A 19823-nucleotide genomic window follows, 5' to 3' on the forward strand; every position below is an offset into this window, starting at 1 on the left:
ACCAAGAGTGAACCCCGATGTCACCTGCAGACTCTGGGGGATAAGCGTCCATGTGGGTTCATTAACCCTAACAAAAGTACCACTCTGGCTGAGGACGCTGACAGTGGGGGAGGCTACACGTTTGGAAGGGTTGAGGATATATGGGAAATCTCTGCACCTTCTGCTCAACTTTTCTGAGAACCTAAAACTGATCTAATAAGACTTTAATAAGTCTTAAATACAGACTTCGTGGAGGGGGAAATAAGAAAAAAACATCCTTTCCTCACACTGTCAAGTCATGGAAGACGTTAGCAGGGATCCCGACTTTCAGCAGACAGGCTAAGCGCCTCCTTCTGAAAGGGATCCCCTGTGCCTGCAGTCCACCATGACCTGCAATGGGCTTTGGAGCTTTTGTAGAGAAGGTGTCTGGTGGTGTCAGCTCAGAAATCTTCCCTGCCACCTCCCAAGGGGGACATTCAGGGGAACACTCTGTCTCTGGCCTGTCTCCCATCTCTCTCCTCCTCACTTCCTGCTCCCTTGCCTTCCTCCAACGCTGCACGTTCCTCCCTGCCTCAGTGCCTCTGCTCCTGCCATTCCCTCTGCCATTCCTAGTTCTCTACACAGCCTCTTCTTTCCATCATCAAGATATTAACTCAGGCTGGGCGCGGTGGCTCACGCCTGTAATCCCAGCACTTCGGGAGGCCGAGGAGCGTGGATCACCTGAGGTCAGGAGTTCGAGACCAGCCTGACTAACATGGTCAAACCCCATCTCTACTAAAAATACAAAAATTAGCTGGGCATGATGGCAGGTACCTGTAATCCCGGCTACTCGGGAGGCTGAGGCAGGAGAATCGCTTGAACCCAGGAGGTGGAGATTGCAGTGAGTCGAGATCGTGCCATTGCACTCCAGCCTGGGTGACAAAGTGAAACTCCATCAAGAAAGGAAAAAGGAAAGGAAAGAAGAGAAAGAAAAAGATATGAGATCAAATGTCACCTTCTCAGAGAGGCCTACCATGACTGCCCTGGTAAGCTGCCGCCTACCCAACTCACCCCAGCCTCTCTCCCCACTGCATTGCTGTTTTCTCATCCATTTCTGAATTCATCGCATTTCTTCATCTGTTTGCATGGTCATTATCCACCTCCGCCCTCTTGGTTGAAGGTAGGGATCTCACCTGTTGTGCTCACTGCTGTCTCCCCCCTGCCCAGCAGAGAACCTGGCATACAGTAGGTGCTTAGCAAATGCTGGTGAATGCATCAGAGTTTCCTGTCCTGGACCCCTCTCACAGGCAGTTTCAGGACAGACATGCCCCCGCCATTCCTACCCACACCCTTCCATCTTTCCTGTCACTTCCACACAGCATAGATAACAAAAACAAAGCCACACAGGGGTGGCCCACAGCCCTGGTCATGGGAGAGGTGGGAGTGGGGAGGGCGGAATGAAAAACGATAGAGCCTGTGGACCTTTAGGGTATTAGAAAAATTCTTCCTCCAATTCCTCGCCACATAACCTGCCCTAAATGTGGTTACTGAGGCTTAGGGAAGAAGCAAACACCACTAACTTGGCTGCTGCCAGCCTGGCCCCAGTTAATCGTTTACTGGCTTGCTATAAATAGGCACCGGCATTGTTCTGTGACAGTGTGAGGGCCGGCCAACCTGGCTGGGCTTCCTACAAATGAGCCTCCCCTTATCACCCTGCCCAGGTTCCTCAGACTCTCCTTGACCAGAAGGCTCCCCCTGGGCCTGATTCCAAGGCATTCTCCCGAGGACATCCTCGTGTAAAGGTCCTTCAGGCTGCCACGCCCATGCACAGGAGAGGATGGAGCTGTGAAGATGCTCCCCAGCCTCCTTCCATCCCCAGAGAAGCCTGCCTGCACGTTTTCCATTCCCAGCCCACACCCTGGAGACTGGCCAGCCTCCTCCTGGGTGCCTGCCCACTGCTTGCGTCTGGCTTCCCTGGCAGCACCCCCATCTCCACAGACCCAGGGGCCTCATGGATGAGGAAGATACACGCAGACTCGAAGCCCACCCAAGATCCCTGGCAGACGGCCAAACTTGGGGGCGTGGAGGGGAAGATGGTTTGGGCAGCTGCAGAAAACGGAAAAGGAAATTCTCAAATGGTTGCTTAAAACACACACAGGTACATCAGACAGTACTTATTATCTTTCTGGAGAAGGACTAACCACCTCCACCTGAACTTAGGAGGAGGAGCAATCCAATAAGTATCTCTAACACTGGTTTCAAATCCTGTCTCCACCTCTTACCAGCTGTGTGACCTTGGGCAAGTCACTTCACTTCTCTGTGCTGCAATTTACAGTATTTATCTGTAAAATGGGATAATAAATAGAGGCAGAGGGCCTCAAACAGGACCCAGCACACAGCCGATGCCAGATCAAGGGAGGCACTCTGGGTAAGTAAAACCATGAACAGGTCCATCTCTGCTATTTCCTGGATGACCTCGGGCCTCAAGTTCCCTCTGATGGTTTTTGGGTTTGCTTTCTTTATTTTTATTTTATTTTATTTTTTTGAGATGGAGTCTCGCTCTATCACCTAGGCTGGGGTGCAGTGGTGTGATCTCGGCTCACTGCAACCTCCGTCTCCCGGGTTCACGCCATTATTCTGCCTCAGCCTCCCGAGTAGTGGGATTACAGGTGCCCACCACCACGCCCGGCTAATTTTTTGCATTTTTAGTAGAGACAGGGTTTCACCGTGTTAGCCAGGATGGTCTCGATCTCCTGACCTCATGATCTGCCTGCCTCGGCCTCCTAAAGTGCTGGGATTACAGGCGTGAGCCACGGCGCCCGGCCTGGTTTGCTTTCTTTTAACATTACATACACTAATGCATACGAAGTGCATAGCATACTGTCTGGAACAGGATAGGCTTTTTGGGAAACCCTCTATACCTGTGCTGTCCCACATGTTATCATCAGCCATAGGTGGCTATTGAGTACTTGACATGTGGCTAGTGTGACTGAGGAATTGCATTTTGAATTAAATTTAAATTTCACTTGATTGAAATGTAGATAAGCACTTATGACTCATAGCTAACATACTGGGACAAGGCAGGCCTGGACAAAGTAGGTGCCCAATAAATGCTAATTATAATTATTACTGGGGTTGTGATTATTATTTTATTTTATTTTATTTTTGAGATGGAGTCTCACTGTCTCCCAGGCTGGAGTGCAGTGGCAAGATCTCGGCTCACTGTAAGCTCCACCTCTCGGGTTCACGCCATTCTCCTGCCTCAGCCTCCTGAGTAGCTGGGCCTACAGGCACCCACCACCACACCCAGCTAAGTTTTTGCATTTTTTAATAGAGACAGGGTTTCACCGTGTTAGCCAGGATGGTCTCGATCTCTTGACCTCATGATCCTCCCGCCTCAGCCTCCCAAAATACTTGGATTACGGGCGTGTGCCACTGCGCCAGGCCGATTATTGTCATTTTTATCAGAAAGCTATTATTATTGGAACTGGTTTAGAAACTAAGAGGTACAAGTTCATTTCTAGGCACACTAAGGACAGGAAACTGTATTGCAATCATCTCTGTATCACACTAGGACAGTTCCTGCAGGGGGTTATATATGTTTTGGCATATCCCTCTAAAATTCATATTTCAAAATCCTAATCCCCGGGCCCGGCGTGGTGGCTCACACCTGTAATCCCAGCACTCCGGGAGGCCGAGGCAGGCAGATCACCTGAGGTCAGAAGTTCGAGACCAGCCTGACCAACAAAGTGAAACCCCATCTCCACTAAAAATACAAAAATTAGCTGGGCGTGGTGGCAGGCACCTGTAGTCCCAGCTACTCACAAGGCTAAGGCAGGAGAATTGCTTGAACCCAGGAGGCGGAGGTTGCCGTGAGCCAAGATTGCACCATTGCACTCCAGCCTGGGCAACAGAGCGAGACTCCATCTCTAAATAAACAAACAAATAAAATCCTAATCCCCAAAGTGGTGGTATTAGGAGGAAGAGCTTTTGGGAAGTAATTAAGTCATGAAGGTGACTCCTAGATGAGATTAGTGCTATTTTGTTTTTTCTTTTCTGTTTTTTTTTTTTTTTTTTTTTTTGAGACAGAGTCTTGCTCTGTCGCCCAAGCTGGAATGCAATGGCACGATCTCGGCTCACTGCTACCTCTGCCTCCCGGGTTCAAGCAATTCTCCTGCCTCAGCCTCCTGAGTAGCTGGGATTAAAGCCCGCCACCACACCTGGCTAATTTTTGTATTTTTAGTAGAGACAGGGTTTCACCATGTTGGCCAGGCTGGTCTCCAACTCCTGACCTCGGATGATCCACCTGCCTCAGCCTCCCAAAGTGCTGGGATTATAGGCGTGAGCCATTGCGCCCGGCCGGGATTTGTGCTCTTATAAAAGAGAGCCCAAAGGCTTCTCTCACCCCGTTCCGCCATGAGGACATGATGAGAAGTCTGCAGTGGAAGAGGGCCCTCACCAGATACCAACCACGCTGCCACCCTGATCTCAGACTTCTAGCCACTAGAACTGTGAGAATTCCTGTTGTTTAGAAGCTACCCAGTCACGGTACTTCGTTATACCAGCACCAACCAAGACACAGGGTGATGCTGAACTGTATTTGGGTATTTGGGTTGTGGATTCCTTAGAGGTCCTGACAAAAGCTGAGAATACTCATGGCCGGGCGCGGTGGCTCACGCCTGTAATCCCAGCACTTTGGGAGGCTGAGGCGGGCAGATCATGACGTCAGTAGTTCAAGACAATCCTGAACAACACGGTGAAACCCCGTCTCTACTAAAAACACAAAAATTAACCGGGTGTGGTGGCACGCGCCTGTAACTCCAGCTACTCAGGAGGTTGAGGCAGGAGAATCGCTTGAACCTGGGAGGCAGAGGTTGCAGTGAGCTGAGATCGTGCCACTGCACTCCAGCCTGGGCAACAGAGCGAGACTCCATCTCAAAAATAAAAATAAAAAAGAAATCAATTTTTTATCTTCACTTTCTCTTTTCATTTTATTTTTATATGTTTATTATCATTCTAGCTAGTTTTATCAGGGTTTATCCGACTTGAAGTGCATGGAGGATGGAGCTGGCTAACAAACCCTACCCTGCTGTTTCTCAGCTCTGTAGTCCTGGTTCAGTTTCTCAGCCTCTCTGAGCATCAATTTCCTTGTCAGTAAAGAGCAGTTGCTACTTGTACTTCTCTGTAGGAAGGTTGTTTCGTGGATTAAATGAGAGACAGCAAAGTACCTACAGCAATATTTGGTAAATGGTAGTTGCTACAATTCTAATTTACCAAGTAAGCACAATTTACCAAATAATAATAATTAAAAAGGAGTTCATTCAATGCCCCAAGTATCACTGAAACTGGCCCAACTATCCCATAGAACTAATATTTATGGTTTCTTTTGAATAAACACAGAAACTGATCCTCCCAGTTTTAAAACTTCAGAAAGTTACATTTGTCTTATCTGAGTTCCTTTCTCAGGAAACCAAACATCAGGCCTCCCCCAAGGAATTGAAACTTACCAGATCATTGCATCTGGACAAACAGATCAACACCCCTCACCCACCATGACTGCCTAAGCCACCACCTGCTTCCTGTTGACCAACTCCTTTTCCTTACCCCTCTCTAATTCCAGTTTTCTTGCATGCACTTACATTTCCTCCCTGCTATATAAACCTCTGAGTTTAGTTGGTCAGGAAGATAGATGTGAGCCTGACCTCCCATCTCCTCTGCTGCAGCACCCCATTAAAAGACTTCTTCTTGGGCAATACTTATCTCAGTGATTGGCCTTCTGTGTGGCCAGCAGCAGGACCTAGGCCGAAACCCTGGCATTTTGGTAACATCACCAAGTCTCTTGAATTCTCAGGGCTTCAGCTATCCATTTTCTCAATAAGGCCTTACTGCAAAAGGAACTGTTACTGTTCTTTGTAAACACCCACAATCTGAGTTCCTGCAAAATTGTGAAAGAAATAACATAGAAATATATTCATCTCATCTTCTATATCACTAAGTGAAAGAAAAATACACTGCCCCACATCTGAGTTTAGCATTCTTAGCCCCCTTGCCCAGGTGTGCACAGCAACCAAGTGCAGGGCCAGGAAAGTCACCAGGGACTCTGAGCTCCTTAGGCTGAGGGACTCTCTCCAGGAGCTGATGGGCAGCCAGCCCCAGAGGGAAGACCCAGCTGCCCTTCCCAGGATGATGATGCAGCCAGCCAAGACTCAGCCCACTAGAGGTCTTGTCCTTTTGGATCGCAAGAGAGATCTCTTCTGACTCATTCCACAGCACTGCCCTGGGGGCTGCAGCACCCCCACGTCTGGGCTTATCTAGAGACAGCAAGATCCTGCGCTGAGGGCATCTGTAAGTTCAGATGTGACCAGAAAGGGCAGCCAAGTGTCCTTCTGGGATTGAGTCCAGCTTACTCCCAAAAGGGTGAGCCATGCGGTGTGCCTGGCCCCTCCATAAATACTGCCAACTGCCTGACAGTGACAGCGTAGTGGTAGCTGAGGCCCTTGCTGTTTGACACACGAGGAAATGAACGTCAAAGAGGTTCATGCAGCTACTAAATGGCAGGGCCACAATCTGAACGTAGGACTGTCTGGTTCCAAAATGTGGCCTTTTCCCTGATCCCCGCTCTCAGTGGAACTTGGAACCCTGTGTGGGTTTTGCTGGTTTTAGCTTCAGAGTGATAACAGAGGAGGACTGTGTAGCCAGACCCCTTGCTGTATCAATGACAATCTCTGTGACCTTAGGGCGAATTCCTTGCCATCTCTGTGCCTCGAGTTCCTCATCCATAAAAGAGGGGGTGTTATCTATTTCATGGGGGATCAATAATTAAAAGAAATCATTGATATAAAATGCTCAGTATATGCTAGTTTTGTGTTTTTTTTGTTGTTGTTGTTTTTTAAATATTTATCCCATTAGAATGGTGTTAGTTAAGCCCTGGTTTTCCTTGAGTGAACTGAAGGCACTTCAAAAGTCTTACCAGCTACTTAGTTTTAATTAGTCTTAAATAAATACTTGGCAAATTCAGAATGGAAAAAACAAAGATTTGGCTCTCAGAGAGTGACACTGGCCAAATTAGATGAGTTGAGGTTCTTGGAATCCTGGAGCTGTCCAACCTCGTCCACTTAGAAAGCAGGAGAATGAGATCTTGAGAAGGGACCTGTGAGAAGCCACACCCATTGCTGGGGTCAGAACTGGAACAAGGGCAGGTCTCCTCACTTCCCATCCTGGGCTCTGCAGACAGCAACTGGGGGCCCTTAAGGGTGACCAAAATGCCCTTTCCTGCCGGCCAGCCAGCAACAAGTGCTACCACCAGCTCCTGGAGCACCTCATGAGGTGGCTGGGGGAGGCCCAGCCATATGGTACAAGAGACACGGCCAAGCAAGCCAGGGGCCCTCCTGCCAGCCTCGCCACATCGAACCAGGGTGCCTAAGCTGCCGCAGATGCTCATCACTAGCAAAAGCTCCCAGAAGCCAGGTTGCCAGACCTGAAAAAGCATCAAAACGCTCCAGGTGGATATGGCTGCATTATTCATGAAGAGCGTTTCAAAGCTCTCTTAAGCCGGCAAACGCGACATACGCAAGCTGATGTGAGTCAATCCTGCCAGCATCAGAGAGCCCCAAAATAGCCCACCTGGCATTCCTGCATTCATTCAAGCACACGCATTTTTGGAGTCTCTCCTTGGCACAGTGGGACGAGTAGTGGGTGGGGGGCTGTGATTCCAGCCCAAGAATGGAAAGCTCAGCAAAGGCAGACATTTCCTGTCTTATCTGATGATCTGGTATCTTTGCTTCCTCTCGACTTGTCCCCAAAACTTGCCTGTTCCTTTCCTGCTCAAAATACTCCCATGGCTCCTATCTCACCCAGAGTCAAAGCCAAAGCCTTCGATGGACAAGGTCTTGAACAATCAGCCTCCCGCTCTCTCAAACCTCATCTCTACTCTTGTTTTCTTCACTCCAAGCCTCACTGGCCTCCCAGCTGGTCTGTTCCCAACTCACAGCCTCTGCATAAGCTGTTCCCTCTGCCAGGCACACACTTCCTGCAGATGTCGACACTGCTCCCCTTCCTTCCTTCAGGTCTCGCTCAAACGCCATCGCATCAGTGAGGCCATCCCTGACCACCTCCTCTGGCAAGCCTTTCCCATCCCTCTCCAGCTGTTATTTTCCTTGGAGCCCTTGTTACCTTTAATATATATTTATCGTTTTCTCTATATGCCCTTCTGCCACTATACTGTACACTGAATGAGGGCATATGAGCAACGACTTTGCTTTACTCACTTCTCAGTCTGCAGCTTCTAGAACAGGGCCTGGCACATAGTGGATGCTCGACTAATATTTGTGTAAGGAAGAAAGAAGGAAGGAAGGAGGGAGGCAGGGAAGGAGGGAGGCAGGGAGGGAGGGAAGGAAGTGGGGGAGAAAGAAAATAACAGGGAGGGAGAAAGTTGTCTTCTAAGAGCTGGCAGAAACTGTCTATCCTGGTCCCTGCTATTAGATGAAACTTCCTGAAGTACAGTCCCAATCAAAACCCTCCCTTGCTCATAATCTTCTATAGCTCCCCATTATCCACTGTGGGAAGTTCAAATGTCACAGCCTGGCACGTACAGCCCTGCACAAGCTGGAACTAATGGACCTTTCCTGTCCCATTTCCTTCCCCAGCATTTGCCTGAAGCCAAGCTGTGTTTTCAGGGACTTTTCTGAAGCTCACAGCTCCCCACCACTGCTCACTGTAAGCCAAGGTCACGAGGCCATCCCTCCAGATCTCGGCAATGTGAGGTTTGAATCCTGACTTCCCCACGGACTGACTGTGGGACCTCAAAGCGAGCTGCGTAACATCTCTCTGCCGCCAGTTCATCGATCATGGAAAGAGATGATGATTCTCTCCTTCATGAGGAGTGAAGGGGATAACGCTCAGAAAGTTCACGGCACAGTGCCCAGGACAGAGGAAGCCGGAAGTCCCCAGCAAACAGCTAGGAAATTAGGAATGCCTTTTTTTTTTTTTTGAGACGGAGTCTCGCTCTGTTGCCCAGGCTGGAGTGCATTTACGCCATCTCAGCTCCCTGCAACCACACTCCACTTCCTGGGTTCAAACGATTCTCCTGCCTCAGCATCCCGAGTAGCTGGGATTACAGGCGCATGCTACCACACCCGGCTAATTTTTGTATTTTTAGTAGAGATGAGGTTTCACCATGTTGGCCAGGCTGGTCTTAAACTCCTGATCTCAAGTGATCCACTTGGCTTGGCCTCCCAAAGTGCTGTTAACAGGCATGAGCCACCACACCCCAGTCATAATATCTTTTTTTCTCTTTTTTCTTTTTTTTTTTTGAGACAGGGTCTTGCTGTTGCCTTGGCTGGAGTACAGTGATGTGATCACAGCTCACTGCAGCCTCAACTTCCTGGGCTCAAGGGATCCTCCTGCCTCAGCCTCTCAAATAGCTGTGACTACAGGCATGCACTACAATACTCAGCTATTTTTATTTTGTTTTCTGCAGAGATGGGGATCTTGCTGTGTTGCCCAGGCTGGTCCCAAACTCCAGGCCCAAAGTGATCATCCCATCTCGGCCTCTCAAAGTGCTGGGATTGCAGGCACGAGCCACCGTGCCTGGCCAGGAATTACTAGTGTTATTACATAGTCCATTCTCTCTCCTATGGCCTAAGTCCATTTTACACGTGAGAAACTGAGGCATTCTGAGGAAGTTTTCCCAAAATGACATGGCTAGGGAGCCAAGACTTCATTCACTGCCCCTGCCCACCCCTGCCCTGGCTTTGGACTCCAAGTATGCATCCAAGACAATCTAAAAGCAGTGAGAATGAGTTGTTCAAGAATAGGACATTCGTATCAGAGCCGCCTAGAAAAGGGAAGGGTGCGGTGGGTGCAGGATGGGTAGGGTCAGCAGGGAGCAAGTTTTGTTGCTCTAACAGCGTTGTCATTCTGGGCTGGCCACTTCTTTGTGCTGCTAGTGGTGGTGGGCTGAGGGGGTGTCTTGTGTACTGCAAGAATGTGAGTAGCATCCCTGGCCTCTTCCCACTAGACGCCGGTAGCACCCCCAACTGTGACAACCAAAAATGTTTCCAGACATTGCCAAATGTCCCCTGGAGTAGGGTTGCCAGATTTAGCAATACACACTCATACTGAAAACTTACTCACTGTTTATCTGAAAGTCAGATTTAACTGGGCGACCTGGTAGTTATCTGGCAACCCAACCTAGGGACGGGAGAGAAAACTGCTCCCCTTCATTAAGAGCCACTGGGTCCCAGTAAAACTGCGGAGTCCCCATGGTAACATCAATTGCTTCTCTCGCTTTCCTCCAACCTTCTTAGCAAGTCCTGCCTTCCTCTCCCACCTCATCGCCCCTAACCCAGAGGCTGGAAGACTCAGCTCTCCAAACAGGCTCTGTTCAGCAGCTGTGACGAGGGCTCCACAATTACAGCCCTTCCACCAGCTCCAGTCTGCAGAGCTAAATGTAGCTTCCCCTCCAGGACCTGCCTCATCTCCCTGTCTCCTTCCTGGGGTCTCATCTGCCTGCCACCAGCCCCTGCATTCTCCCTTCCAATTAAGAGGCTTTCTAGCCCCAGCCCAGAGGCAGCAAAACAAGGCAGTTAGTCACTTTGCTTCCATTATCAACTGGCATCACATGGCTGGCTCCTTTAATGGCAGTTGTCATGGCAACGGGAAGCCAGTCCCTGCTCGCTCCGGGAACCAAAACAAAATTAAGGGTTGGCAGGGAGGGTAAAGGAAGTCAGGAAGGAGCCAAGCTAGAGCTGGTGAGATTTAACTGGAGGAAATCATGCTGAGGCCACGCTGTTTGCAGCTGAGGCCACCTTGTTTCCAGCTTTCTCTTGGTGGCACTGAGGACAGAGGAAAAAAAAAAGGATGCTTACCCTGGAGGAGCTCAGGCTAACGTGATGGGTGTTCTCGCAGGGTTTATCCTGCCAGCTGAATCATTTTCATCCCCATTATGAATAAACGGAAACCCACACACTGATAAAGGTAAAGACAGATCTTGTCCAAGATCGTGCAGTGAGCAGGCCATCAATTTCAGCTCCATCACCTTCTTTCCCTGTTCTCCAAGTCCTCCCCATTCCTTTCCCCTTGCTTTTGGGATAAGACCATACATTCTGCCTTCTCTGCATCTGCACCCTTCTCCTTTCTCTCTGCTCTGCTCACTTCGGTTTCTTCAAATTCAGTCTTCCCTGCAGCCACAAAGCTTCTGCATGTACAAAACCCTCTGCCAGGAATGGTTTTTGTTAGTGTCTCTCAACCTCCCCCTATCTTCACCTGAAAGTCCTACTCATCTTGCACCTGTCTTCTGAAACATCACATCCTGGGCCCCTGCACATGGTCAGTTGTCCGTTTTGGATTCTTGCAGCCCCGGGTGCCTCTCCTTCACTTCTCTGTGCACAGCCTGTAATTATCCTTGTAATTGTGATAAAGTATCTGTTGGGAGTGTGTTTCCTCCATTGCAAGCAAGGTCAGCCCCAGGAGGACAGGGACAGGGCCTGTCTACAAGGGGCCTGTCCCTGCTATATCCACACAACCTAGCCCAGGGTCTGACACACAGCCCTTAGTAAATAAACATATCTGGAATTGGAATCCAGCTCTAGTTGAGCCCGAAGTTCCTTCTTGACCTGCCTAATGGGTGCTGGGTCCTACTGGTTCCCCAGGCCAGCATTGGACAGTTTCCAGCTCCCAGCCTCTGCCGGCCCCTTGGTGGCTGTAGTGGCTCTGGCAAACCTTGCAGAGCTGCCCAGAGATGTCAATTATTAAGGCACCCCTTTTAGAAAGAAGGCTGGAAAAACAGATATACACACAGAAGACAGATATACACACAAGACACATGTAGATATGTGTACACACAATGCAGTCTCTGGGTGAGGCTGTGACAGGCAGAGATGTGGCTCCTCTGAACCCAGAGAGTGGGGAGGAGGACCTGATTTGACTCTCAGATTTCTAGGCAAAGAGCTTTCCCTTCTATTCCACTGGAGACTGGTTCTCTGACACTGAGAGAGATGCCCCCTCAAAGAGGTAAGCAAAGGAAGGAAAGGACAGGAGAGACATGCTTTGGGGGGAACCGAGTTGTTGCCATGTTCTTAGGGTACCTATGCTAAATAGGAACTCAAAGACAGAAGACCGGAACCTGTTCCTCCACACTGGTTCTGTGTCCTTGAAATGCCATTTATTGTCTCTGGGCCACAGTGTTCTCATCTGTACAGTAGAAACTGTACTACCCACACATTCTGTCCAAGGTGTGGTACTGTGTAGATTTGGATGAGCATGTTTGTGGGATGGGAGGGCCAAAGTGTGGCTCTGACATCAAAAAGACCTGGGGGGTAAGTCCCAACTCAGTCCCATCTTGGCTGGGCGCTCTTGGGCAAGTTATTCCCCCTCTCTGAGCCCAAGACCCAAACTAGACTGACACAGATTGGACCTTGAAGGACACTGGTACCAATGCATCCTTCTGCAGATGGAGAAACTGAGTCCTAGAGAGGAGAAGGGACCTATGCAGGAAACTGGGGAAGATGGTAGCTGAGCTTGGACCTGGGCCTCAGCCACAGCCTTCCCCAGATGTCTTACTGGTATTCTCTTCTGCCTGCAGCCCCCTCCCCAATTCAACCAAATATTGCCTTAAAAACAAAGCTGCGGCCGGGCGCGGTGGCTCAAGCCTGTAATCCCAGCACTTTGGGAGGCCGAGACGGGCGGATCATGAGGTCAGGAGATCGAGACCATCCTGGCTAATACGGTGAAACCCCGTCTCTACTAAAAAATACAAAAAACTAGCCGGGCGAAGTGGCGGGTGCCTGTAGTCCCAGCTACTCGGGAGGCTGAGGCAGGAGAATGGCGTGAACCCGAGAGGAGGAGCTTGCAGTGAGCTGAGATCCGGCCACTGCACTCCAGCCTGGGTGACAGAGCAAGACTCCGTCTCAAAAAAACCAAAAAAAAACCAAAGCTGCCTCAGGCAAAAACATCTACATATTACATGTAGGTCTGGTTAAACCATGAACAAAAAGACAGCAGGTGCTTTGTAAGGTACATGCCCCTCCCCTGAAATAGTCACAAGAATGTTGTTGGTCTGAGTTCTGTTGAAAAGAGGTTCTAAGCCAGACACAGTGGCTCACGCCTGTAATCCCAGCACTTTGGGAGGCCAAGGTGGGCGGATCATGAGGTCAGGAGATCGAGACCATCCTGGCTAGCACAGTGAAACCCAGTCTCCACTAAAAAAAAAAAAAAAAAAAAAATAGTAAAATTAGCTGGGTGTGGTGGTGGGCACCTGTAGCCCCAGCTACTTGGGAGGCAGAGTTTGCAGTGAGCGGAGACTGTGCCACTGCACTCCATCCTGGGCCCCAGAGCGAGATGCCGTCTCAGGAAAAAAAAGAGAGGTTCTAGACAGACCTCCCTTGGAGTACCCACAGGAGCCTATACAAAGGCTGAGCTGAACACTTCTGGACCTTTCTGAGGGATCTAATGTATTTTGCATGTCTCATTCGAAAATGCTAGAATGTGCCAAGCAGCCCTGGAGCTCATTCTTTAAACAAAATAGGACATGCCACACACAGACACATATACACACAGACACATACTCATGCTCCCTGAGGAGGGAGGGGCAGCAACAGGTCCAAGCCTCCAGGCTGCCCTTGGTGGCTGTCTGCCACTGTGCAGGGAAGGACGGGTCATCAGTGATGCTTGATGCTGCCACCTCAGCCGACACCCACAACACACACACATGCACACACGCGCGCACACACACACGCACTGAAAGCCAGGCCCACAAACCAGGCCAGCCCACAAGGTCTGCTGCCATTCGAGGCCTTGGGCTAAGTGCTCATAAGGTTAAAAAGTGACAAAAACACAGCAGCAATGGGGTCTGAGGCTGAAGAATGGGGAGGGCAACACACAGACACACGCACACACACGGCGTCACAGCCCTAGTTATTCACACAGACTCATGCATCACATGCCACACACCCACTCAAGATACACACGCACAGTCACAGCATCACTCATTCACACAGACTCATGCACCACACAATACACACACATAGACCCACTCTCACAAAAACAGATACACAGACACACATAGATATGTGTACACACAATGCAAAGAGATACACTTAGGTATCTCCAGACACACAGACATTCTCATATGCACATACTCACAGCCACAGGTCCTCACCCACGCAGGCGTACGCAGCAGAGCACACAGTCCAGGCATGGAAATGCTACCCCAGGCCCCAAGGACTACAAATTATCCCTGTCTATGGGGTTCTGGGAGGTCTTTGGTCATGAACCCTAAAGATTAGACTGGGCCCCCGCGCTGACCCCAGGGAGAGTGGAGGGGCAGAAAAATGGCAGAACCTTTCTGATTCTCACCTCTGAGTGTGTGGGGTAGGGGGTGAAGGGACCCCTACTGCCAGGTGAGCAGCTCACTGACCCGGGACTCTCCGGGAGGGAGTCCCCTGGCTCCTGGAGGTGGCTCCAAGGACTGAGAATTTGGGGGCTGGGGAGGGAGGCTTTATTTTCCCTCTCCCTTTTCCCAAAGGGTGCCCCACCTTCGGCAGCCCTATCAGGGCCCCACCCCCAGCACAACCTGTGGGGGGTCCCCCCAGCAGCTAGTCTCTCTTGGAAGATCCCCTTCCTGAACCGCACCCACCTGCTTGCTCCTCCACAACAGGAGGTTCTACTGGGACATAGCCAGGTGGGTCCCACACCTGGAGGGGCCTCACGCTGCATCCGCCCCCGCACAAAGCCTCAAATGGGCCAAAGCCTCCCCACGCCTATACCGATCCCCAAACTCCCTCGCTGCGCCTCCTGCCCTGCGGGAGGTCAATGCCTACCCAGGTGAGTCCCACACCTGGTCTGGCCGCCCCCCCCACCGCCAGAGGCCACCCTTCCACGGAGGCTCTTTTCCCGTTTGGCTGTGCTGCCCCCTGCCCGGGGGAATCCTGCCCAGCGCCCCCACCCCGGCACCCACCTCCTTCTTGACGGTGCGTAGAAGCCTCTGTCGGGTCTCCGCCTCTGTGGGACAAGACGCGAGAGCCGCGGGTTAGCCTAGGGTGGGTGCGGGGGCCGGGCGCTGCCCTCCCGCCGCCCCCGTGTCCCGCAGCCCCTTACCCGCGGGGGTCGAGGCCATGGCTCCGAGCGCTGGGTTCCGAGTCCCGGGAGGCGGTGGCGGTGGCGGCGGTGGTGGCGGCGGTGGCTCCTCCGGCCTCGGCGCTGCTGCTGCAGCCGCGGCGGGGCGGGGCCGAGCGCTGAGTGACGGCCGGAGGGCGCCCGACGTCAGGACCCGAGGCGGCCGCCCCACCCCTCAGGCAAGCCACCGCGCGGTTGGGCGGTCGGGTTGCCTGCGCCAGGAGCCTTCGCGCCAAGCACGCACGCTCGCTGCCGCGCACCCAGCGCCCGGGCCTTTCAGGCTCCCCCACCCTCCACGCCAGCGCTCAGGTCCCTCCCTGTTCCCTAGGGCGAGGAAGGAAAGCGTCCTTCCTGAGCCCTCCTCTGTGGGCCAGGCTCCAGGAAGTCGCAGGAAATGGTGGGACTACTACGGACATTCTCCAAGCCTGTTTTCTCATCTTTAAAATGGGTATAATGTGGTATAAAATGGGTATCATGGGTCTCAGAACGATCTGAGACTTAAGTGAGATATTGGATGTGAAGCCCTTAATACAGACCCAGGGGGAAAGGCCAGCAAGCATAAATGCTTGCCACTGTTACTGTTATTACTATTATTTATTATTATTGAGAGTCTTCCAGCCGGGCGCGGTGGCTCACACCTGTAATCTCAACACTTTGGGAGGCCGAGGTGGGCGTATCACTTGAGGTCAGGAGTTCGAGACCAGCCTGGCCAACATAGTGAAACCCCATCTCTACCAAAAATACAAAAATTAGGCTGGGCATGTGGCTCATCCCTGTAATCCCAGTACTTTGGGAGGCCGAGGTGGGCGGATCACCTGAGGTCAGGAGTTGGAGACCAACCTGGCCAACATGGTGAAACGCCGTTTCTACAAAAATACAAAAATTAGCCGGACATGATGGTGGGGTGCCTGTAAACCCAGCTACTCGGAAGGCTAAGGCAGGAGAATCACTTGAACCTGGGAAGCAGAGGTTACAGTGATCCAACATGGCGCCATTGCACTCCAGCCTGAGGGACAGAGTGAGATTCCGTCTCAAAAAATAAAAAATACAAATACAAAAATTAGCCAGGCATGGTGGCATGCTCCTGTAATCCCAGCTACTCAGGAGGCTGAGGCACGAGAATTGCTTGAACCCTGGAGGCGGAGGTGGCAGTGAGCCAAGATTGCGCCACGGCACTCCAGCCTGGGCAACAAGAGTGAAACTCCATCTCAAAAAAAAGAGTCTTCCAAGATACACTGGTTCTCCATCCAGGAGAGGCCGGGACTTAAGTGGCTCCCTCCCGGACATGCAGTTTGCTGGAAGAGTGGGGTTTTCTCAGGAGCCTGGCCCCAACAGGAGGCACTTGTCAGCCAGGATCTCCGAGGCTGAGCAGGCAGTGGGCTCTGTGAGAAAAGGCTTGTTCCATTGAGAGCCACTGGTCACCCCAAGTCCCTAACTGTATGCACCCAGAATGCAAGTCAGGTCAATATTTATTGAGCACCTACTCTGTGCCAAGTGACTGTGCTAGAGATTTCTAAGTGAGCAAGACAGACAAAGAGCTCTACCCTTATGGAGTTTAAGAGACAGACAACAAAATACATAAGCAAAGGACAGACCATGCTGGAAAGTTCTGGAGAAAAATTAAGTAGGCAAAGGGGATAGGGAGGGCCCAGACCCCTGGGGATCATATTCTGAAGTAGGGTGGTTGAGGGAGGCCCCACTGAGCAGGTGACATTTGAGCAAAGAGGAAAAGGAGCAGGCCATGGGGATTTCTGGAGGAAGAGCAGTTGAGTCAAGGGAATGCAAATACAAAGGCCCTGAGGAGGGAGTGTGTCCAGTTAAACAGTGACAAATGGCAGAGATGCCTGTGGGGCTGGAGTGGTGTGAACAATGGGGACAGTGGTGGGATGTTGGCCCGAAAGGTGCAGGGCCAAGATCCTGTATGACTTTGATGGTGACGTTAAGGATTTGCAATGCCTTTTAGGGTCCCCCAGTATTCAGGCCTTCCTTCAGAAGGACTAGGGGACAGCTTAGAGTGCCTCTCCCTGCAGTAGTGGATCCACAGCCCCCTTTTTCCCATTGGTCAGTGTCAGGGGTCTCTGATCGCAAGCCACAGAAGCTGACTTTGGCTTCCTTAGGCAAAAGGAAATAAACTGGAAAGATAATGTGTGATCCCAGAGCCCATGGGAGCCTGGAGAACTGGGAAATGGGATGAAATCAAGGCAGCTCTGGAAGGCCAGAAAGCGGATCTCTTGGGAAGATTTGCCCGGCGAGGACAGTGTGGTTAGGGCACTGCTGCTCTGGTAAAGAGAATGCCGTTCGTTTAAGGTTTTCATCCTACGGAGGGAGCGCCTGATTGTTCTGACTTGGGACACGAGCCTGCCCCTTGGCTCAGGGAGAGGTGTCTCAATCACAAACCCTTGCTCCACAATCTCCAGCAAGTCCCCCAGGAGAATGGGAAATGGCTGCTTGGCAGCAAAAATAATCATATATTGTGCACCTACTATGTGCCAGGCACTGCACTAAGGGCTTTGGGGTTTGCTCACATGATCTTATTGACCCTCTTTCCACCCCACCCTAACCCTATGATCCTTATGTCATCGACAAAGCCAAGCCCGGAGGAGGTTTCATCCCAGTTCGTTTAAGAAGTGAGTGACAGGCCGGGCGCGGTGGCTCAAGCCTGTAATCCCAGCACTTTGGGAGGCCGAGACGGGCGGATCACGAGGTCAGGAGATCGAGACCATCCTGGCTAACACAATGAAACCCCGTCTCCACTAAAAATACAAAAAAATTAGCCGGGCGTGGTGGCGGCGCCTGTAGTCCCAGCTACTCGGGAGGCTGAGGCAGGAGAATGGCGGGAACCCGGGAGGCGGAGTTTGCAGTGAGCCGAGATCGCGCCACTGCACTCGACAGAGTGAGACTCCGCCTCAAAAAAAAAAAAAAAAAAAAAAAAAAAGAAGTGAGTGACAGCCAGGATTCTGACCTGAGGGACAAAGTGATTGATCCATTTGTTCTTCTCCTTGGCTTCACCCCTCAGTTAACTGGGGAAGGTGGTAGGGTGCCTAAGCCTCACTCTAGGGAATCATTTTTCAAAACCCACATTTTTCCTTTTTCTGCTAAGCACGAAGCCTGGGAAGTTGACCTGTGCTGGTCCTTAAAAACCTGGAGCTTTTCCTCCAAGATAAAGGACTCCATGGTGTTCGGTGCAATCGCAACGGGCAGGAAGGCATGGTTGACCTGCATGCAACTCAGGTCAACAGATATTTATTGAACACCTACTGTGGGCCAGGTAACTGTGCTAGACACTTCTAAGTGAACAAGACAGGCAAAAAGCTTTGCCCTCGTGGAGCTTAGGAGGCAGGCAATAAAATAAGCAAATAATAAATAGAGTATGTTGGAAAGTTCTGGAGGAAAACAAAGTAGGCAGGGGAGACAGGGAGGGCCCAGACAGGTGGGGATTTTGTTATGAAACAGAGTGGTTGAGGGAGGCCCCCCTGAGCAGGTGACAATGGAGCCCTCAATTCCACGGGACCAGGGATTGCTCTCTGCGGCAGTTGGAACAGTCACCACTAGGGGCACCATCACCTAAGATCAGCTTGGGAAGAATTGCACTCTCCCTGTGGCCAGAATGGGAAAACTTACCTGGGTTCCAAAGCCTCCCCCAGCGTCTGAGAATCCCATTATGTGGCCCATGACACCTCACACCCTTAGCGCTGACCAGTGGTGCAGCAGCTGGAACCAGTAAGAGAAGCCTCTTTCTCCTGCAGTGTTTCTTCAGCGCCCTCAACTGGGAAAGCTCAGCTCTGTGATCAGCGTAAATGAGAAATGATAAAATCCCAGTGCTTTGGGAGACCGAGGTGGTTGGATCGCCTGAAGTCAGGAGTTCGAGACCAGCCTGGCCAACATGGTGAAACCCCATCTCTACTAAAAATACAAAAATTGGCTGGGCGTGGTGGCAGGCACCTGTAGTCCCACCTACTCAGGAGACTGAGGCAGGAGAATCGCTTGAACTCAGGAAGGGGAGGTTGCAGTGAGCTAAGATCACACCATTGCACTCCAGCCTGGGTGACAAGAGCAAGACTTCGTCTAAAAAAAAAATGTCCAGGCTATTGAGGAGCAAACATCTAAGAATGAATTTGGAGCCGAGAAGCAATAAACACATTGATAGCTGGCACAATGCATAACGTCACAGTTCATAATAAAATGATCACGATAATAATAGCTACAATGTGTTGAGCACTTAATGTGTCTGACACTGTGCGGTGAACTTTACTCATTAAATTCACCCTCAATTCATGAAGTAGGTTCCTCCCATTATCTGCATTTTGTGTTTTGTTTGTTTTTTGAGACAGAATCTCGCTCTGTTGCCCAGGCTGGATCTCAGCTCACTGCAACCTCCGCCTCCTGGGTTCAAGCGATTCTCCACCTCAGCCTCCCGAGTAGCTGGGATTACAGGCACCCACCCAACCACGACTGACTAATTTTTGTATTTTTAGTAGAGACAGGGTTTCACCATGTTGGCCAGGCTGGTCTCGAACTCCTGACCTCTGGTGATCTGTCCACCTCGGCCTCCCAAAGTGCTGGGATTACAGGCGTGCATTATCGCGCCTGGCCCATTTTCTGCATTTTATAGTGGAGGCTTAGAGAAGTTAAACAGCTTAACCAAGACATGCAACTGGAAAGTAAGAGAGGCTAGATTCAGGCCGAGGCACTCTTGACCCTCTTATTGTACAGAGAAATCCTGATTAATGTTGTGTCACGTGCCCCATGCA

The 19823-nt window shown here is 51.0% G+C and overlaps 1 protein-coding gene across 1 annotated transcript in view; it reads right to left on the reverse strand.

The window, feature by feature from the left end:
* The window catches only part of LOC105495748 (small G protein signaling modulator 1), a 119257-nt gene extending 104059 nt beyond the window's left edge, over positions 1–15198 (reverse strand). The window contains exons 1-2 of the mRNA XM_071080300.1: positions 15055–15198; positions 14915–14958 (exon numbers count right to left, since the gene is read on the reverse strand). Coding sequence (XP_070936401.1) covers positions 14915–14958; positions 15055–15073 — 63 coding nt within the window. The 5' untranslated portion in view covers positions 15074–15198. The remainder of the gene's footprint in view (positions 1–14914; positions 14959–15054) is intronic.
* Between the last annotated feature and the right edge of the window lie 4625 nt (positions 15199–19823).

The sequence above is a fragment of the Macaca nemestrina genome, chromosome 15 (genome assembly GCF_043159975.1).
Source record: "Macaca nemestrina isolate mMacNem1 chromosome 15, mMacNem.hap1, whole genome shotgun sequence".
Taxonomy (NCBI): domain Eukaryota; kingdom Metazoa; phylum Chordata; class Mammalia; order Primates; family Cercopithecidae; genus Macaca; species Macaca nemestrina.